The following is a 21,176-nucleotide window of genomic DNA, read 5'->3' as shown; positions in this document are numbered from 1 at the left end:
GGATGCGAAGCAGCAGTGGGGGTTGGTTGGTGTGTAAGTAGAGTTGAAGTAAGCAGTGTGAGTAGAGTCGGTGTGTGGTGTTAGAGTAAGGAGACGCGTGGGTAGGGTGGTATGAATGTCTTTAATTAGGCAATGTAGGTAACGTCTAGTTGTGGCTGTCGTTTCGCCTTGAGTACGACTGCTTTGTGGTCCGTGAAGTAGAACGTCAGTGGATGTTGCAGTCGTTGGGGCTGATGCTGTTGGTTGTACGTCAGCACTCACGTTGACGGGGATGTTGGCACTGGCGTTGACATCGGCCCTTATCCTCAGCAGCGTAGCAGAACCGGTGAAGACGGGGGTTGGAAGCGGACTGAACGGCGCGCAGCGCGTGTGCACGCCTGGTTTATACGGCTGGTAGGAGGAGAATGGAGGAGAGACGCGCATGCGCAGTGGAGTAGCGCGCAGCGCGTGTGCACACCTGGTTTATACGGCTGTGAGGAGGAGAGGGAAGCGTGCTCGTCTCGTGACGGCCCAGGAAGACACCGGCAACACTGTCGCTCCAGGAGCCATTAAAGGGTAAGACACCACCGGGCGTTCAGCAAGCCGAGCATGCGCAGTGGGGGTGTGAACGGCGCAACAACAACAAGGGACATAGCCCCGACCATGAGATGCTTCGCATCTAACAAAGTTCTCCTTCCAACGAACGGAACGGAAGTAAATTTGGGTGGTAGCGTTGCACTCATCAACCGGGCGCCGTAAGCGTCCTTATCTTCTCCATCTTTTCGTCTGTCACTGTTAGCAGAACTACGGGACCTCCAGTTCATCCTGCGATGCCTTCATTGCCTCCACTCCATCCTACAGCAGCGATATTCATTTTGAAGATACCTACAGGCGTGGCACTTGCCATGCAGAACCTTAATTAAACGTGGTGATGTGCCGCATCCCACCCCAAAACCGACCCACAAGATACCAAACCACTCGTAGTTACGAAAATGGGGCCCAGAATAGATAAGAGAACATTTTACGACAATGTCATTCTCGTGTCTTATAAAAAAGCATTGGTATTGCTGGGGTTCAAACCCGGAGGTCTCGTTCCAAAACCCACGCTTCTACCTCTTGGCTGCTGAGACAGATCAGTCGAACCCTGTTAGCAGTTGCGTGAAAGAATTGAAGCAGTGTTCCGAACGAAGCAGTAGATGGCGCTGGGTGCGCACAGGAAACGCTGGGCTTGTACCCACAAGGGAAGGGAATCTCGCTACGAAGTACTCTTCATGTCCTTATGAGGTTACATTGATCGAAAATTTATATTTCCTTAGTAACGACGGTCTCGTGTTTGTGTCTTCGCTTTTCTGAACACTGTTCGGGATACTGGGAACTGTGGTCGCATTATTAGATGCGGCTGCATCTCATTCACTCGCCTTGTCCCTCCATACGGCGTTGTTGTCCGTCCACACCCCTCCCCCTACACTATAAAAAAATAATAGTTAGTGGCGCCCGGTTTTGATCCCACGACCCTGTGGGCGGAACGCGAGGTACATGGTGCTCTACCCACTGCGCCACAAAATGGAGACAGAATCAAATGCTACGAACGCGCCTTATATCCTTGACTCATTCAAACTACGTCAAGAAGCTACTGATACAACACATGATGGGGCAATGATTAACACTTGCAATAAAAGAAAAGAAGCTCCCACTTACAGCAACAATGATGGAGTAAAGGTCGTTGCGACAGCGAAGCCCCAAGCATACCACTTAGCAAGATTGACCAAGATTGGCCAACAAGACATAATAATAATCATAAAACATAATAATCATACGCGTTCCCAACACGTTTCACGCGATTTCAGAATCAATCCAACGGAAACACCAAGTGAACCCCACGATGCGTCGCATCTACACAGGGTTCCCCTCGCGGGGAGGTGGGCGCAATTTTTTAAATAATGTGCACGTATAGGCAGCTAGAGAGAGAGAGAGAATGCTCTTTAATGTGAACTGGTGAGGTCAGCCCTGCTAGGGACAAGGCTTGCTACACCAGATGGGGGGTGACTACGTTGATGAGTGGTGCATATCAGACATCAGGGTTACAGTAGGAAGAAGACAAACATGAAGCGTTAAAAAAAATGAAAAAAAAGGACAAGAAAAACAAGAGATTGCTGCCAACAGAGTCCGGACAAAAAAAAATACAATTGAAAAGGAAATCGTTAATGGAAACGCTTAAACAAAATGAAAAGTAAACGACGGGAAAAAAAGTAACAACACCAACCCAAGAAAAATAAATAGATGAACGCCACAGTGCGAAAGAGAAGATATCGTGACACACTTGCTCTGTCTCTGATCTAGAGAGATTTGTCCAGTTCAGTCTCTCGTAGGAACTGGAGCAGTACTTTTGTACCTAAGGTACTGTCAGCACTATTGGCCCAAGGCCCAAGAAAATGAAAAAGTTCGAGGCTGCCTCCATGACGTACACGAGAGAGGGAGCTCGCTGCAGTTTTTCGCGCAGCAGCGTATCGAGGGCAGACGCAGAGCAAGTGATTTACAGTCTCGCGCACACCGCAAGTCCGGCACAGGGGGGAATCTTCCCAACCAATCTTAAACCTAAAACTCCGAGTAAACGCCACATTCAGGCGCAGTCGGTGCAGAACTCCTTCACACCGCTTGTTGAGGCCGCGTGGAAAACGGAAGTCACAATGCGGGTCAATAGCGCGCAGTGGCAGATACCTGCGGTGAGGGTCCTGCCACTCCGACCTTTGTGCAGCCCATCCACTTGCGAGGATAAGGGCGTTGCTGTCCTCTCGGGAGAAAGGAAGCTGGGTTGTGTTGCTCAGCAAGTGGCCTGCGCTGGCGGCTGCGTCGGATCTAATATTGCCTTGTATGTCCGAGTGACCAGGTACCCACTGAAGAGTGATTTCATGGCCTTCGCGCACTGCCATTGTGTGAATTTCGGCAATTTCACATACAAGCTGACTGCGGTTGTTGTTAAGCTTTCGGAGCGCTTGTAAGGCACTGCGCGAGTCGAGGAATATTTATGGTCCCCATTCGGACTCCTCCACGTCCACTTCCGGCTCTCCCGTTTACAGTAAAAGGTATTCATCATGCGTAGGTTATTCCGTTCTGCAAACTTAACTAGTAGGTCCCCCCTGCTATTTCTACACCCCAGACCATAGTTCCCAACTGCCTTGTCTCCAGCCTGATGCTTGCCTACTTTAGCATTGAAATCTCCCATAACTACGGTATACTGTGTTTTTACTTTAGCCATTGCCGATTCCACATCTTCATAGAAGCGTTCCACTACGTGATCATCATGGCTGGATGTGGGGGCATAGCCCTGTACCACTTTGAGCTTGTACCTCTTATTGAGCCTAATTACAAGACCTGCTGTCCTTTCGTTAATGCTAGTATTCTTCTATGTTGCCAGCTATGCTTTTATTGACTAGAAATCCCTCGCCCAGTTCTCTTCTGTCCTCTAGACCACGGTAACATAGAACGTGTCCATTTTTTAGCACCGTGAAGGCTTCACCTTTTCTTCTAACCTCACTAAGCCCTATGACATCCCATTTTATGCCCTTTGATTCCTCGAACAACCCCTCTAGACTCGCTTCTCTAGATAAGGTTCTCGTGTTAAACGTTGCCAGGTTCAGATGGCAAAGGTGGCATGTCCGGGTCCAGGTATTCTTAGCACCCCCTGCTTCGTCACAGGTCTGACCGCCGCCGTGGTCAGTTGCTTCGCAGCCACTGGAGACTGAGGGCCGTGGGTTAATTGGCGTATTCATGGGAGGTTGTGGCCACTACTACACCAGGGTGGCCAATCCTGCTCTCTTGAGGGAGTGCGTTACTGGCAATGGTCGCCGGGGTAAGGCCGCACCCCAAGCGCCAACTGCAATTCTAGAATTGCGAGTTTTTTTTGTTTGGGGGGGGGGGTGGATTGTCCGGCACCGGGATTCGAACCACGGTCTGTCTACACGCGAGGCGGGAAATTAAAAGTTGCCCGGGGCACATATCGTAACAAAACACGCAGCCTATTTTCTTTCCGCGGCGGAGACTGAGCTGGGTCCCGGGAGTCTGTGCGAACACGAATGCGCACGTTCCTTCTGAGTGTGCTTTTAAATACACGTCAGGGGATTAATCCGCTCGAGAAGTTTCGGGATTAGAATTCCTTCGCTGAGGGGTCAGTGGCCTACTAAGAAAGAGAAAAATCAAAAGTTGCCCGGGGGCACATACCGTAACGTTGTTCCCTAAACACGGAGCGTATTTTCTTCACGCGGCGGAGACGGCATGAGCTAGGTCCTGGGCGTCTGTGCGAACGCAAATGCGCACGTGCCTTCTTAGTTGGCTTTTAAATACACGTCAGGGGATTAACGCGCTCGAGAAGTTTCGGGATTAGAATCCCTTCGCTGAGGGGACAGTGGCCTACTAAGAAAGAGAAAAATAAAAAGTTGCCCGGGGGCACATACCGTAACCTTGTTCTCTGAATACGCACCGTATTTTCTGCACGCGGCGGAGACTGCATGAGCCGGGTCCTCGGCGTCTGTGCGAACGCGAATGCGCGCGTGCCTTCTTTAGAATTCATTCGATCAGGGGCCAGTGGTCTACTAAGAAAGAGAAAAATAAAAAGTTGCCCGGGGGCACATACCGTAACCTTGTTCTCTAAACACGCAGCGTATTTTCTGCACGCGGCGGAGACTGCATGAGCTGGGTACTGGGCGTCTAGATATATATATATATATATAGGCAGTAGAAGAAACTTCTGGACGAGCCAGAAGAAATAGTTGAGAAAATGGCAGACGCACGATTCAAAACAAAAACAGTGGTTTACTGACGTTTCGACTGGAGGACCAGTCTTCATCTTGAGTATAGTTTAAAGAAAGTTGCAATTCTGTTTAGAAAAAGTAAGCTTCTAGTTTATAGCGGGAATGTTATAAATTTATTTGGAAAAAATGGAGCTTAACTTGATCCTCTTCGGCAATGTTGTGGGAAATAGGCTTTCGTAAAGTTTTTATACCAACACTAGTGGTAAAAGTGAGATATTCTGAAATCCTTACCCATTTCGTTGGCATGCCAATTGTGGAAGGCATTCACAACAGTCGGAAGAGCCGCCCACCTGCATTATGAGAGAGGAACGGTGGCATTAGAATAGAATAGTGTGAGCCGTAGCAGCAGGAACTTTCAAGGATGTCGTTACTGCATAGCGCTACGAGTCCAGAATGCTTGGATGTTAGACAAAATATTTATTGTGTATATTACGAATGGTAGTTTATATTTCCACACCGTATGAACTCTTACGAAGGGTTGCATTCAGCTTCCATTTTTTGGATGCAGTGACGGTGGTTTCAACAAACCGGGAATAGATGGGCAGGGGGGAATTGCGGGCACACTCAGCAGACGAAAAAGACGTGCTTGAGCCCTTCCTGCTCCTCCAAACTACATCCTGCTTTGCGTTATTTTGATGCTGTTTTCAAAGATGTTAATATTGCTGTAAAGGTTACTCAGAAAGATTTATTGAAAATGCTCATTGCTCAAAGCACGTTTTGGGAAATGAAGTTTTTTGGAGTATCTCGGTAAGAACCAATTATGCGACAAAAAATGTTGCCGCTTTTGTGCAGTTGGTTTTTAGTGTAGTATCAGCCTACATTCCCGTATCTCACCTTTCTTGTCTGGTTGTTATGTTTCTAAAACGTATACAGATATATTGCGGCGTATTGACCTCCGTATGACACTGGTACATATAGACAGCCCTATGATAAATTGCTATCATAAATATATTTCATAGCTGTGCCCGGAAAGCCCGGAATGAAGCCGTTCAGTTCTAGGAACTAAAAGAAGGAACATTACATGCATTTTTGTGAAAATGTTTCTTTTGTATAAAGAGATCAAAAACTCGCGTCTGCTCATGCCCAAGGGATTACAAGCGTATGAACATATAAAATCCACAATACCTGAAACCTACCCCTTGCTTCCTTTAAACACAACAAGAAAGGACCCTATAATGGAGTGGAGCATAATAAATCGCATATTTTCTAAACGTCACTTACTCTTGTCGTAACGCACTCCTTGCAGAGCCATTGGAAGGAACTACGGGCGTCCAGATCAACTGAAAATTCAGTAATGAGCTTCTGTGGAAGATAACTTGCTGCCCCGCGTGCATGCTCTCTTGGCACTAAATTTCGAAGTGCCGCTTTACGTCGCTGCAGTACTCCCCCTTAGGTATTGCGCGAGCAATGGGCGCCATCGTACCACACTGTGTGGTTCATACGTTAATTCAAGCACGAAGTCTCGTGAACCGTCCATTCCGCGTGAACCTTTTGAGGATTTGTAGGGGCTGCTGGGGGTCCCTGTGGTGATGGAGCTTAAGGTGATGCAGGCACTTCACTGCCGCAGTCCACGTGTGCTGGTTCACGCGGTCCAGCGAAACCGCCTGGTGGTGGCCATCTGTGCCGATAGCAATGTGCTCGTCCCTACGTTTCACCACCTGTAGCGGCCCGTCATACAGGGACAGAACTGGTGTTGCAGAAATTTGCGCCTGAGAAACATGTCAGAGCAAAATAGATCACGGTGCACATGGACCGTCCGGGCGGCTGGCGGACGCGCAGCCATAGCGCGCAGCTTGCGCATGGTGTCCCGCCGTCGTAGGGTGCAGTGAGTGTTAATGTGGACGTGTCCGTCTTTACGGTCAGCCAAAAACTCTCCTGGAAGGCGAAGCGTTGTTCCCTGCACCAATTCAGCCGAGAAGCATCAAATAGCTGCTTTCAGATTGGTCTTCATTCCCAGCTGAATAAAACGCAGTGCGCCCACCCAACATTGACCCACAGTGGCCGTCAGATACGGACTAACCTTTTATACACCTTTATCGCCAGGGAATTGTAGTACAATGGTAATAGCGGCGTTCGAACATCATCAAATTCTCTTTTTTTCGATTCCAGCAGCCCAATTTATAGTTTACACTCATTTTATGTAATAAAAGGGGCGTTGACAGAGCGCAACACCCCTAGTTTTCTGTACGGTGTTTGAAGGGTGTGGAACGGGTGTTTGCTATTTGATTACAGCTACTAATATTAAGGCCATATGCCTAGTTTTAAGCACTTTAACCTCACCGATTATGGAATACGTTCAAGTCCACCGCCGCAGCTTCTCATTTCGAAGGAGTACGGCGCTTTTCAGATTTCGATAAAATTATTACCTCATCTGTAAGGTGGAAGCGCTCACACAACAGGGATGAAAGTAGAAAAAAACAGAGTCAACACGACGCTAACTCGCAAGTATTTGTTTATTGAAAAGAAACACAAATATATATTTTCAACATCTCACGGGGCGCGTTCATCTCGCCCAAGATAAAACCATGAAGTCACTTTTTACGGAGATTAATTACATACCCGCGTACACGCGACAATCGAAGGGTAAGGGCATTAAAACAGCAAAACTATAACATATCAAGAAACCGCTACGACCGCAATGAGGGGTTATAAAAATTTACGGGGCACTAACACATCTATCTACGGACCTTTTAATGCGAAATGCTTCTATTACCTGCTCTGAAGTGGTTTTATGTCGATGCCGTGAGAAAACTGTGGTATCGTAGAAGATGGGCGAACACCCATGCGTGGTGCAGTGTTCCAATGGTAGGGAGCCCTGCTTTGATTTTTCACAGTTTTTATATTCTTGCAGACGCATGTACCAACCACGGGTCTCCACTACATATGGTCCCCCAAAGTGGCGACTACAAAGCGCTAAAGGCTCACACGGTGCATGAAAGCTAGCCATCACCACAAATGCAGGATTTCACAGGCCACTTGGAAGGATGAAAGGTCTTTAGCAAAGTTGACCTCGTCAAGACGTATCCCCAAATTCCCGTCAAGACTGCCGATATTCCGTAGACGGCTATCACTACACCCTTCGGCATATTTGAATACGTGCGCATGCTAAAACTTCTTAAAAATTTATTGCCGATGTAACACGTGGTCTACCGGCTGTATTTGCATACATTGACGTATCCACGTTCTAGTCCAGCGCTACAAAAAAAAAAAAAACAAGAGAAAACGAGCATCACCACCCAGAGCTCTTTCAAAGCCTTCAACAAGGCCTGGTGTGTAAAAGCCCAGAAATACGTGTTCCGCTCTTCGGAGGTCGCGTTTCTCGGCCATCACATCTCAGCGCACAAAATTGGCCCTTTGCACTCTCACGTGCAGGCCGTGAAGGTTTTTCCAGCACCCACCAGCTTCTGTCAGCTTAGTGAGTTCATTGCCATTGTATATTTCTCGCAAGCTCCCCACTGCACCTAGCTTCTGCATGTAAAGACTGAACTTCTTTGCACAACCAAGAGCTCCTCATCCGCCATTACCCGGTTACCCGAACGTCAAGCCGCTTTTGACACTGTTAAAGAAGCTGCCGCCGAATCAGTGCTTCTCATTCACCCGAAGACCTGGTGGACACCTCGAGCGTTGCAATCGGCGCTGTTCTCCAGCATGAAATTGACGCCGAGAGGCACCGGTTAGGTTTCTTTTTTCGGAAGCTTCAACCTGCCGTGTCTGGCTACAGCGTCTTTGGCCCTGAGCTACTCGTCACTTACTCCATCATCCAGCACATTTGGTAGTTTTTGGAGGGCTGGCCGTTTGACGTTCCCACGGTCTATAAGCTCATAATGTACGCCATTCGTACAAACTCATTCAAGTACGTGGAACGTGAACTTCATCAACTTTCCTGCATGTGTATCAGAATCCATAGAGGATATCCAACACATCAAAGGCACCAACAACGAGGCAGCCGGCTCTCCTCTCCTGCATTACATCCATCGGCTTTACGCATCCGCAGTAGACTCGAAATGTCTAGCTCCGGCGCAGATGGCAGACCTTGAGCTGCAAAGACTGAATGACCACCCAAGTTCTCTCCGTCTACGGCTCGTGTCTCATCCGCTGGTGCCTGCCCTACTGTGGTTCGACGTACCAGCGACCGCACCTCGCCCCTTTGTTGCGGCTCCCTTAGTCGAGGTGTTTTTTAATTACTGCACATCTGTCCGCTTATAATCCGAGCCACTCAACGCCTCGTTACAAATCGGTACCTCTGGCCGGGCATTAACGCTGGTTCCCGCCAGTGGGACCGCTCGTACTTCACTTGCAAGGCCGCCAAAGGACCAACCACACAGAGAGTCCCACACAGATTATTTTGCCACCAAGCTGTTACTTTCACCAACTACAGTTATGAAGAAATGAAATACGAACAACAAAACAAAGCTTGTAAGGGTTAAGGTTTGGGCGAGTTGGTGCATGATTACAAATAAGGAACAGCGCAAACACCGAGAAAACACAAGAAGAAGAAGGTGACAACCACGAGCGCTGACTTACAACTGACTTTATTCCTCGGCTTTTCACATAGATATGCCAATAGTCAAAAACACAAGAAAAGCAGAAAAATAATACGAAAGCGGGAGATAACCAAACCGCTTGTCACACTTCACCGACGCCATGTGCCACAAACACTTGCCGTACTACTGAGGGACAGATAATTAATCTTTTTCTTCGAGAGGGACAAGGAGGGAACGCTGACACAATTTTCTTTTCTGCGCAATATTTTTGCGGCTTTAATTTCTTCTCTGGTTATTTTATTTTTTGTCTTGAAATGACCTGTGTTTTTTGAAAGATTGGGGCGCAGCCGCGGCAATCCCGACAGTGGACTCCTAAGTAACCACTAATCACCTTATGTACGTTATAGTTATGTTCTTTTAATCTTTCATTGAGGCGTCGTCAAGTTTGGCCTACGTACGTTTTCCCACACGACAGCGGAACAGAATAGACGACGCCTTTAACGCATTCAACAAACCGGTTATCGTGCTTTACGGAGCAAGACTGCACTGTTCTTTTGCTTTTGTTTACTCTCGAACACATGGAGGAAAGCTTGTTGGGAGCAGAAAATCCAACTTCTACACTAGCTCTTTTTCCTATCTTTTTCAAGTTGTGCGCTATCCGGTGCATGTAAGGAATAACAGTAAGTTTATCACGTTTATTGCCTTCTATATCTGCTTGACTGTCCCGTTCCTCTCTTTTTAATCTCTACAATATTGATTCTGCTACCGATGCTACAGCGCTCGTGGTTGTCACCTTCTTCTTCTTGTGTTTTGTCTGTGTTTGCGCTGTTCCCCTATTTGTGAACAAGAAAATATGAACCAGAACCCACAAATAGCGCGATTCCTTTCTATGTCAACTTGTCGCGTGGCTTTATAACTGTAACAAAGTTTGTTATAATACCTTTCAAAATGTTCCACTAGCGGGCCGGTATTCAACTTCCACAAATCCATATTCGTTCATTCTGCGTGTTCTGGTATATATATTGGTGTGTTTGCGCGTAATTTATGCATAACTGTACATCTTAATTTGGTTGGACAATTTGCGCCCTCTAATGACTGCCGGTTATTCTGACAATGAAATGACCGTTCTACCCGTTGGCCCGAAGCTGTGTCTATTCCTTACATCACTGCAGAAACTATCGCCAAAGCCTTTGTTTTAACTATGGTTTGGCGCTTCGGCTGCCCCGGCATTGTTACCACGGATATGAGAGAGGCAATTCCAATGTGCTCTCTTTGCGTCCCTCAACCGCCTGCTGGGGACTAAACACTGCCGCGCCACGGCATACCAGCACTTTGCCGACGGCATCGTTGAGCAGCCGCATCACCAGCCTAATACTGCCCTCACTGCTCACCTGTATCGAGAGTACTAGGTTGATCCCCTTGCTGTAAACTAGCATCGGGGCGCATGGAAGAAGTCGACGCGCTCCCCGCGCCTACAAATTTTGCCCAAAACACCAAGAAATTTTCCTCCAAAGCCGACGACAACAATTGCAGCGACTACTAAACACTCGAGACATCCGGTGAGTGTTTTTTCACCTTCCGCAATCACTGTTTAAAATCTCTATCGGCGTTTGGGGAATCGTGTCCCGCCGGCGGCTGCAGCATCGAGGCGTCCAAGATGGCGGGTAGAGCCAGTTACGCGCCTGTTCGCAGGCTGTCACAGCAAAACAGCAATCGTTTCGCTGTGCGTCGTGTGGCAAGTGCCGGCACACTGCGTGTATTGCCTGGCCCGACCAAGATCTCCAACTTGTTCGCTTTGGGGAGCTTCTTTTCCACTGCAACGTTTGTTGGAAAGCAACATCACCCGCCAAGCTCGACGCAGCTTGCCAGTTTAACCTTTTCTCTTCGCCGTATTGGTATATACTGCCCTACCTCATGACCTCGCAGGAAACTTCCGCAGGAAACTCGCTTTCTCCAACTTGATTCTTTTCGATCTTGAGCAGGTTCGAGATGGCATGAACCTTTCACGGTCACGGCATCAGTACCGGCCGCTCATCAGCGGCACATGTAGACCCCATTTTTTTATTTTCCCAATGGAACTTATAACGCGCTATGCAGACGCTCGAGAAGACAAACTGGGAGTTCCCCTACACTTCGCCTAACTTAAACACAGCAGTGCAGCAGCTCTTAAAAATTGCCCAAAATCAATGGATCAAAATCAAAATCAACTCTGTAGCGCTTTGTGTAAAAATCATCGACTCCGCAAGCTAATGAAAGCCTCTAACAATAAGTCCACCTGCATGCGCTTTAAAGAACAGTGTTCACTTATGGAAGCACTCTACGCTCGCGAAAAAAATATTTTTCAGACTTCACGGAATCTTCGCTGACCCGTTCGCCGGATGACTTCGGGCAGATCGCAAAAATGCGCACAAGAAAGGCCCCTGAAGTTGTTGATTGATTGATTGTAGGGTTTAACGCGCCGACGCAACGCAGGCGATGAGGCGCGCCGTAGTGGAGGGCTCCGGATTAATTTTGACCACCTGGTTATCTTTAACGTGCGCCGAAATCTCGCACACACGGGTGTTTTTGCTTTTCGCCTCCATCAGAAACCCCTGAAGTTATTACTCTCCAGGATGTCGACACAATCACTTCGACACAGCCAGAATATGCGAAATATTCAGAAATCACTCCTCGTCTGCGTATTCCTCGTCACAGGACAGTGGCTCCCCACTCGGATTCGCGCCGCTAGATGATGTCATACAGACTACCAAAATATCAGTTGAGATTGTCACGGCTGCTATCCATGGTCTGCCTTCCAAGAAGTCATCCGGTGACGGTAATATCCCATGCTTCATTGTAAAAGGCTGCTCTGACGTTCTCTCGCCGTTGCTCTGCCACATTTCTTATATTTCGCTAGGAAAGCGATACTTTCCAACAGATTGGAAGCCAGGCGTTGCTTTTCGTCTCAGTAAGTCCGGAAGCTAGTCGGAACCTGAGAACTACCCACCAATTTCTCTCCTCTCTTCTTTCTCAAATGTATTAAAAAAGTAGTACATGGTTATTTCTTGACTAAAGTCCGCCGGTTGATTCACAGTAATCAGCACGGTTGTTTCATGCCTGCACGGTCTGTCGAGTCGAACCCTGCCTGCTTTCTGAGTGATGCCAGCAAATCCATGCTTGCACGTCAACATATGGACGCTAAAAAAAAACTTATATTGGAGTAAAGCCACTGACAGCGCAAACCATGATTCGCTGCTTCGCCAGCTGGCTGCGCATGGTTTGTCTCCGGCTTTCTGCGAGTGGTTTGCTCCCTACCTCAACCACAGAAAAAGTTTGTTCAGAACGTCGGTGCCAAGGTCTTCCTTAGCTTTTCGAACAATCTTTGACCCCTGCCCAGCTAATAATTCCCTTTTTTATTTCAAAATTAACCCCGGTGGCTGGACGGTTACGGTTGTGGTTCTGCAGTTTGTTTACGTCGCGTTTATATGAGTGCTGTAATATTCGGCCTTTCCTTCTTTCTAAGTGCCTGTCCGATGTAGTAGAAGAGTTTTTAATCTATTTCAATTGTTTAAAGGTCCCACCAGGATGATTACTTTTTTATTCTGTAATTTGCACCGGCGGCTATCCCGATTATAGTTATGGCGACTGTGGTTGGTCGCTATTTCAGCTTTTGGTTTACTTTACCAAAAATCCAACTAGCGAGCTGATTTAACTCGTCAAACTATCCACACAGCAACGCGATAACGCTAGTATGCCATTTAAAGGGTCTCCTTGTGGCTGGCGGAAGCAAGCTCGGTTCGTTTGACTTGCCTGGGACTGAACGCACGCGGCTTCCCCCGCGCCAACAACAACAAAAGAAAACGTTTATATCTCTAAAACTATTCCTACTGTGAGATTCAAGTTTAATACGACGGTGCTTTAGAAATTAATGAAGGAGAAGTGAAAAAGGGTAAGAACTCACATTGCAGATTTCGTGACATAGATGTTAAAATTCACGCAGCACTTTCCGAACGCGTCCGTAATCAATGGAAGCTTCAGTAAAAAAAAAGGATTATAGTATAGAATTGTTTTGGCAAATCTGTTTTGCGACAAAGCAAAATGTAACCGAGCGAAGTAATGAATATATTCAGAGAAAACCAACACTCAGGTCGACGCTTGTGTAGAATATTTCAAATATGAGCGGTTTTTGTGTCGATACATACCGCCATTGGTGGACGCAAGTGTATAAGCAAAAACGCGATCATACAGTCAAACCCGTTTATAGCGAACCGCAATATGCACCGCGGTTAGTTCGATATAGCCGAACCCGCCTATAACGAGCCTATTGTTACGAGATCGCAATCCGCGAGAGCCCCGCGCCCCCTCCCCAACTCCGCCATCCGCGTATGCAGAAACGAACACAGTACAGTAGCCATTACCATACCAAAATAATCCATTTATTGGAAGTAATAAAGCTACATTCCTCCTTAACTGCCCTCGTTGCAAAAAAAAAAAAAAAACGGTGATTTTTGTTTTCCCTTTCGTTTTGGCGGCTTCAACTAGCATAGCATTCTCTACACGAAACATTGTTTGCACCAGTTCGAGTCCGCATCCTCAAAAATCTAAGGAGTATTGGCGCAGCACATCGACTGCCGAAAGCGCTTTATTATAAGCGTCGGACGGATTTCACTCGCGACATCACCGGGAACGTTGGCGAGCTCCTCCCACCGTTCACCGATGCTGCTGTCTTGGTCCGGACTCGCTGACTGGGCGGGTTCCGTCGCGGGTCCCGCGCATCGGAAACAGTTACGGAAAGTATTGGGCGTCACGTCGCTCCGTGCGAGGCGCAATGTCTCAGTCGCGGCTCTTGCTCCGTGGTCGCGGCCAATCCACATCTCAATCTCCGCTCGAGATCAAGAATTTCGGCGGCCAATCTAGGCGCCCAGAGTTCGATATATCGGATGTGAACTTCGTTATAAGGAGTATGTTCCCCATGTATTTTCGTAACTGAATTATTTTTGTTCGATATATAGCATAATTCGCTCTATCCGGGTTCGTTATAGCCGGGTTTGACTGTAACTTGTTCGTAATTGGTCATGTTTCAGCGGACGCAACCAGTATATTTCTCTGTACTGTACATAGAATAAGGAAAGCAAAATACGCCGACGCTTAAAACATTTCAATGAAAGAGTTGTTAATCCACCAGCCTCAGATCATTTTTATTTTTATTTATTTACAATATTGCTAGTCCTTGATGGCTGTAGAAGGGGTGGCAGGTAAACAGGTGAAAAATACACAGTGTTACACAATACACAATACAATACATACGATATATAGCATAATTCGCTCTATTCGGGTTCGTTATAGCCGGGTTTGACTGTATGTGGTTTACAATATCATAATATGAGTGTCTGTGCATAACCAAAGTCTGTAGCGCAATTGCCATTGATTATAAGTTGTAAATACAAACTTACAAAAAACAAACTAGTGCTCATTCCAGTTCATTATTCCCGTCTAAAAACCTTTATGACTAGTGCCTGACGGGCTGGCACATATTGTTTATTTAAATGTTATTTGTTCTTTTGCTGCATTTTAATGCTGTGTACTTACGGGTTCTGTGACGTAAAGCTAGATACACATGGCTTGCACCTGACGTCATCCCCGTTCATTCTGCTGTATTGCTCTCCGATTTTTTCTACTCTGCTTTAGATAAGAGCCGTATATAGGTTAAGGCAAGAAAAAACCAAGATAAGAACGGATAAAATAACACCAACATGGCAGCTACAGTGACGTTATTACTAAGTACCAATTAGACTCCATAAATTGCTTCAAAACATTCATTCCGCCGTTATCTAACCTCAGGAAGTGCCCGGTAAGTTGGCAATATGGGATATTGTTGTTTGTTTACATACGTATTGTCGTTTGTATGAGCCTTGTGACCACTCGCATGAAACATTAAAATGCGCTATAGGACGGGAAAACATGTCGGTACTGTTTTAACGTACCTTCGGTTCCCCGTGAAGCCATAAATAGATAGAATGCATGCTTGCCTGAAGTTAAGAGGGAAATTTTCTCCAACGTTTAACGTCCCCTTTGCGATCCCCGTAACACCAAAGAAAGAGGTGGGATAAAAACTAAAATTTCTGAAATGCTTACTCTGCGCTCTTGTTATACGGTTTCCGCAGAAGTTTCAAGGAATGGATCAGGTTGTTGTTTCTTTTTGCGAGCCGGATATCAATATAAGGGCCGTTGTGGTCCAGTTGTGGAATCTAGAAAACAAAAAAAATCACATAGTCGTCACAAAAAGCCATTAAACATCGCACACAATCAGGAAGGCTTTGTTGAACTTTATTTTATCTTTGAGGAAACATTAAATTTCCCTGTTGTTAAAAGTTGTCAAACCAAGTGTGTCTAGCGAGAGCGCGGGGGGGAAAGTGTGCGTAGTGAACGAGAACACAAGGGCACCGCATAAAAAGTTCTAATGTTGCTCGGCGGTGGTTAGCGCTGTACGTGCAAACGCGCAGTGCACTTGGATGCAGGCAGCGTTTCCTTGTAGCAAATCCTGATGTCACGCGCCGTTACGTTTTTCTGCTGCCCTTTTTTTCGCAAGCCTGCCCTTAGAACGAACGAGAGATTAGACGGTTTGACCCCTATACCACACGAGGCGCTGCCTTGACCTTAGCTGAGCTTGAACGCCAGGTTGACGCTACGGGGGCGAGCTGTTTTGTCGATTTGTACCTGCAGTTAGAGAGCCGCCGCTCTAAAACAGCAGCAGTGATAGCAGTGCACGGAGAGATTAGGTCTATCCCCTATTTCGTTTCTGTGCTAGCGAGGACAGCTTCGTATGCGCCTACTAACAGGAAAATAAATTCTTATAATAACAATGTCCTTGCAATGCACCACGTCGTATACTGGTTTGATAGAACACTTTCGTAAATTCTGGCTACGCAGCCGCGGTATACCGGAATGCCCAACTTTTTGGAATGTTTTTTTTTACTTACAAAATTTCCAAGTTCTTCAAGATAAGACGTGTTTAACAACCAGTCTGGATATCCAATTTTTGCTTCCATTTTTAGCAACTGCGAAAAAAGAATGTCAGCATTAAGCATAGTTCTACTGTGTTTCGACGTTTGCGGCAAAGTGAGGAAGCTGATCTATTTTCTATATTATTCAGGTATACAAAAACAAGAATGACTTCTATGCGTTTTCCTAAATTCTTACGCTATATGTTCTACAATAAAGGAGGAATATTGGGACGCCGTGGTTCAAATAATAACCTCCTTCTAAAGAAAACCACGGGAAAGCCCAAGGTTCCTGGATAATGACAGAGAAACAACCAGAGGAAGACAAACATTTTGCGCGCTGCCGGCGCAAGACGTTTGTGTTTAACTTGTAGCTCGTGCACTCCTCGTGTTCTTTTACAGAGGAGGCAGAAATCTTTATTACGCACTTATTGACAGCCCTTAAGCTACGAACTGTTAAAGAAGCTGTAAATTAGGAAAGGACTTGTTCGGGCATGCTCCTTTTGGGATGGCGGAATTGACGGGTAAGGGATCAAGTAATTGACAAAGAAAAAAAACGTTTGCCTTAGTTACAGTTCTATGAGGTGTTACTGACTGCTGACCAGAAAAAGCAATGGTCTCAGTGACATGTCTATTGGATTGCAAAATTTTGTGGAAGGATTTATTAAAGTATAGAACTATTACATATTCATCCATAATCATTCATTGCGCAAGAAGAGGAATGAAAAGCGAAAATTATTTCTGTAGATAGGAAGAACCTTGGTGAGCATTCTGCCAGAAAGGAGAAAGCATAAATGATTTATCCATCTAGTAGTACTAAGTAAGCAATAATGTGGTAGTAAAATACTAAACAAAAACAGCCCAGGATCCCTGAATGCTTATCTTGTATTTTATGCTTGAAGACATCTTGTGTGGTGCGCCGTCCTAAGGGTAGGGACATTTTAAAAAGGTTTCCCACTAATAGCCATTTCGAACCGCCCTAGTGGTTTGGCATCACGGCATGGTAAAAGCCTGAGCGTTTTGTCTCGCCACAAGATATATATACAGAGAGAGCCTTACTGAAAACAAAAAGCGGTACAGACTACCCGACTACAAGTCGTTTTCACTGAATGCTAAACTCAGCTTTACTCTAATTTGAATGTAAAGCAATAGAGCTAGCTGCTCCTCGAAGCAGGAGGCGAGAGTCGCCAGGTCGGGTCTATCGGATATGACAACTGCGTCGGTATCGGTAAGTCAGGTTCGCTTATGACGAGTTGCTGGTTTGTATACCCACAACAGCTTCTGCATGCTGCTGGTTCTGCCCTGCGTATAACTGTGGTGCATGTGGTGTTAGTCTGCATTTTTGTTATTAATACTGGTTGATGCCTGTGTAAGTTAGGATTAGAAGGAGGCCGTTTCCCTCTGCTAAGTTTAGGATCTTGTGGTATATTATTCGTGTTGCCACGACCATTTTACTTCTCCACGGGGAGGCCCCGAAGGTATATATTTTAAACCGGAAAGCATCGAAATAACGCTATCAGATGTTAAATATTCTCAAACTTGTCCGCCGTGTTTTAGTAATGTTTTATCATGACAGAAGGTCAAAACAGAACAGTTGAAATGAGGAAACGTTTCGCGCTGCCTACTACATTCCCCACAACGAATTCCACAATGTAAAGCAATAAGCAGTTTTTAAGCCTTTTTAGGAGGGTTATCATCTTCCCTATCAGCATAAGTAGTGGTAAAAAACATTTTCATGCACTAATTTTCTTCAAGAAGTTGGGCCTAAAGGGACGAAGGAGATGTTCGCTTTTCCAGGCTGTTCGATTTTCTTAATTTTTGTTGATGAGTAATTACTCTCTTCGGTAATCTCATGATCTGATCCAGAAAATTTTGCTTTATTAGTAAAGTTACGAATGAATTTAAAGTGTTGGTTGCTTTTATTGCGTTCGTAACCCCATTTATGTCGAAGATTTTGAAGCCAGAAAAACGGAATTATCGCGAGATTTGGTGTTTGAGCTTTCACAGTGTTTACCCGACTATTGTGTTTGCTTTATTGCGGCATAACCACTGTTAAATCAAGAGGTAATAAGAAATGTTTTAGGTAAGGCAAACGAAGCACAAAAAACCAGAAACCCATGTTCATGTGCGGCTGGGGTATTGAGGTCCTTGGCCAGGATGCAGAATCGTTTAAAAATCATTAGAAATATAGAAGCAGCTCGTAGTTTGATAAGAGAATGATGTGTGAAATAAAATTGCTTTATAGATACGCAATTCTTTGAGTACTAGGCCGCCGTGGTTTTAACGTGATTTGACGGACAACTAGCCTCTGGGCAGGGTGCATGTCCTTTCCTTTGGCTTTTATCAGCCCCCTGACGCATTCCATTCTTCACAACTGATTGCGCGCCTGCGACGCAACCGTGAGTTGTGCGGACTTTCATGAACGCCGCGGACGTAACTCCATCGCAACCTTATATCGTAACATTGTCTATTGGCAGAAATTACTGCCATTCGAAATTGTATTCAGGCAGTAGCATAGACACCGCCTAGTGGGGTCAAACTTGACATTTCCACTGACTCACCGCTAGCCATTCGTAATGCACATAGCGCCGCCCGTTGTACTAGCCGGGCTGCATGTATTCATGTAAATGTGGACTCGTACCCATGTCTTACGTGATTTTCTGGATTGGCCGTGACGTTCTTCTGTCCACATAGCCGCGGATCGCGTCTATGATGAATTATCAGTTGAAAGCCGGAGTTCAAAGCTGGCATCGAAGCGTATTGATTACTCGTTTTTTTTTGTTATGTGTCATTATTAACACTGGATTCATGTTTTCGCTTGCGTTGTTTTGTACGCCCTTTTTAAACATAGCGCACTTGAAACCATTTGTAATTGTGCTTCCTTGAGTTTTTTTTGTTTTTTTTTTTACTGTGTTTGCTGTACTGTTTTGTAACCTTTCGCGCTTAACCACCCCTCGCATATAAAACCGCCCCCAATAAGGCCCTGGAGGTATCTGTAAATAAAGATAGATAATAAACAAACGAAATAAGGACAGTTCCGCGAGCTCTACTCCGACTAACGACACAGACAGGGAGTGGTTAAATGCCACGCGTTTTGTTATCAAGGGCTACGCCAATCACAGTGCAGGGCCAAGATTATCGCACGATCTTGGGACTGCACTATTAAGGAGCGTGCGGCATTGCGCAATATCAGAGAAGAGAGCGATTCCGCGCGTGGCGAGGAGTATAGGGACCGGGCGGCCGTTGTATGGCACCACCGTCGCTACAGCGAACAGCGCCGCCCGTGGCGAACCGCTCGTCAGTGGAATGCCGGGGGCGGTCAGCGCAGCGTAACTGTGCATGGCTTTCTGTCGTTTTTGTGCGGTGCGGCTTGCAAAGCGTACGTAACCCCACGTGCATTTTCCAGATCGGTAAATCTTGAGCATGGATGTGACGTTTACGAGGCATGCCATGTGTGTGATTTACGCCCATACTCAGTATTTACAAATAGCAGAAGACGCGCAATGCGCCAAGCTAAAAGTCAAGCTGGAAGTGAAAGTTCGTTGCTTCATGCAATTTGTTTATGCCTGCATGCAGTTTCGCGTATCGAGAAGTATACTGCACCTAAATGCTCTCACAAAGCCGGTGTGTGCAACCGATCAAGGAATGCTGCGGCGCTGGTCTTGGGCAGTTGATGACGAAACGGCGTCGACGTCGTGCACAAGCGAACGACAAAGTTGGGGGGTGTCTTCTAAGATTTACCTCAAAACAGAAATTGTGATGGACGACGCTTCCGTAACTTCATTACCTACGGCTTAAACGTGTTTAATTTCAGAGAAGTGCTCTTACTGCAGTCATCGGGAATCGTTGATAGAATAAACACAGCATGATAGTAGAACGTTATTGCTTGTCGTAGAGAGGCATTTGCTTTACAAGAATTGCAATGGTTACTGGCTAGTTGGTAAATTGTTTTTCAAAAATTACGCCCATCTTCCCGCGAGGGAACCCTGATGTGATGCGACAAATCGGGGGGTTGAATTGGTGTTTCCATTGGGTTGATTCTCTTGCGCTGACGCTAGTATTGGATCGTGTCAGCCCACTCGCTGAAGGGACCATCGCTTCCATCACGTCTTCATTGGAAGAATCAAGCCAAGCAGGAAGTCGTCAAGCAAGTCACGCGGAGTCGAACGAGAGCGAGCGCTGACTGAACCGCCGCAGCACGCTACCCGCTTTATATTCACAGCGCCTGAAGGAGAGGAGACAGCGGAGGAGAGGCGCGCATGCGCGCACTTGCGCACCGGAGCAGACGCAAGCGGAGCGAAGCGCGCGCGCAGCTGTTGGTGTCATGCTAATGCGACGGAGTGAGAGCGTTGCGCACAGCTGTCGGAGAGAAGAACGGGGGAGAGTTGCGCATGCGCAGGTGGTGTGCGGACGCCGATGCCGATGGCGGAGGGACATGCCCCCGAGCAAGAGATGCGTCTCATCTAAAACCAATTCCTGCTTGGCTGAAGGACGCAAGACAGGAGGGTGCCCGAAACCTGTACTCAGCTTCAAAACTGAATGCTGCGGTCGGTTTACAGGCTGCCACCTACGCTTGAAAAATCAGGCACACCTTCGTCTAATGACGATGAGGGTTTATCGCAAAGCTCTATCGTATGCGTTTCCTCGGTTGCCTTCTGGATTTAACCTTTAACTAGTTGAGAGTCGATTTTGACCAGCACGCAGTTTGGTCTTTTGACCGCAGCGTCTTTGACTTTGACCATTTTCCATTCGATTTCGGAGGAAGAAAGCTTTGCGTTTAACCATCATAATCATTAGACGGAGGGCTAGATGATTTTGCTGCTTAATTTTGAACTTCCATGCCCCCCTCTCCAAATCTAAACTTTGTCCAGCGTGTCGGAAATGTGTCTGTGCTGGAGGACTCGGGCTGCTGCACCCATATCTGA

At 46.5% G+C, this 21,176-nt stretch overlaps 1 protein-coding gene across 2 annotated transcripts in view; it reads right to left on the bottom strand.

Annotated features, from left to right (window-relative positions):
- The window catches only part of LOC144151555 (neprilysin-1-like), a 118,898-nt gene that overhangs the window by 47,978 nt on the left and 49,744 nt on the right, over positions 1-21,176 (bottom strand). For both annotated transcript variants that reach the window (XM_077682653.1, XM_077682652.1), the window contains exons 6-8: positions 16,231-16,308; positions 15,386-15,498; positions 5,019-5,077 (exon numbers count right to left, since the gene is read on the bottom strand). In XM_077682653.1, the coding sequence (XP_077538779.1) occupies positions 5,019-5,077; positions 15,386-15,498; positions 16,231-16,308 (250 nt within the window). The remainder of the gene's footprint in view (positions 1-5,018; positions 5,078-15,385; positions 15,499-16,230; positions 16,309-21,176) is intronic.

The sequence above is a fragment of the Haemaphysalis longicornis genome, unplaced genomic scaffold (assembly GCF_048455015.1).
Source record: "Haemaphysalis longicornis isolate Haplotype H1 unplaced genomic scaffold, Haemaphysalis longicornis Haplotype H1 scaffold_9, whole genome shotgun sequence".
Lineage (NCBI taxonomy): Eukaryota > Metazoa > Arthropoda > Arachnida > Ixodida > Ixodidae > Haemaphysalis > Haemaphysalis longicornis.
This window is presented reverse-complemented; position numbering and strand designations above follow the sequence as displayed.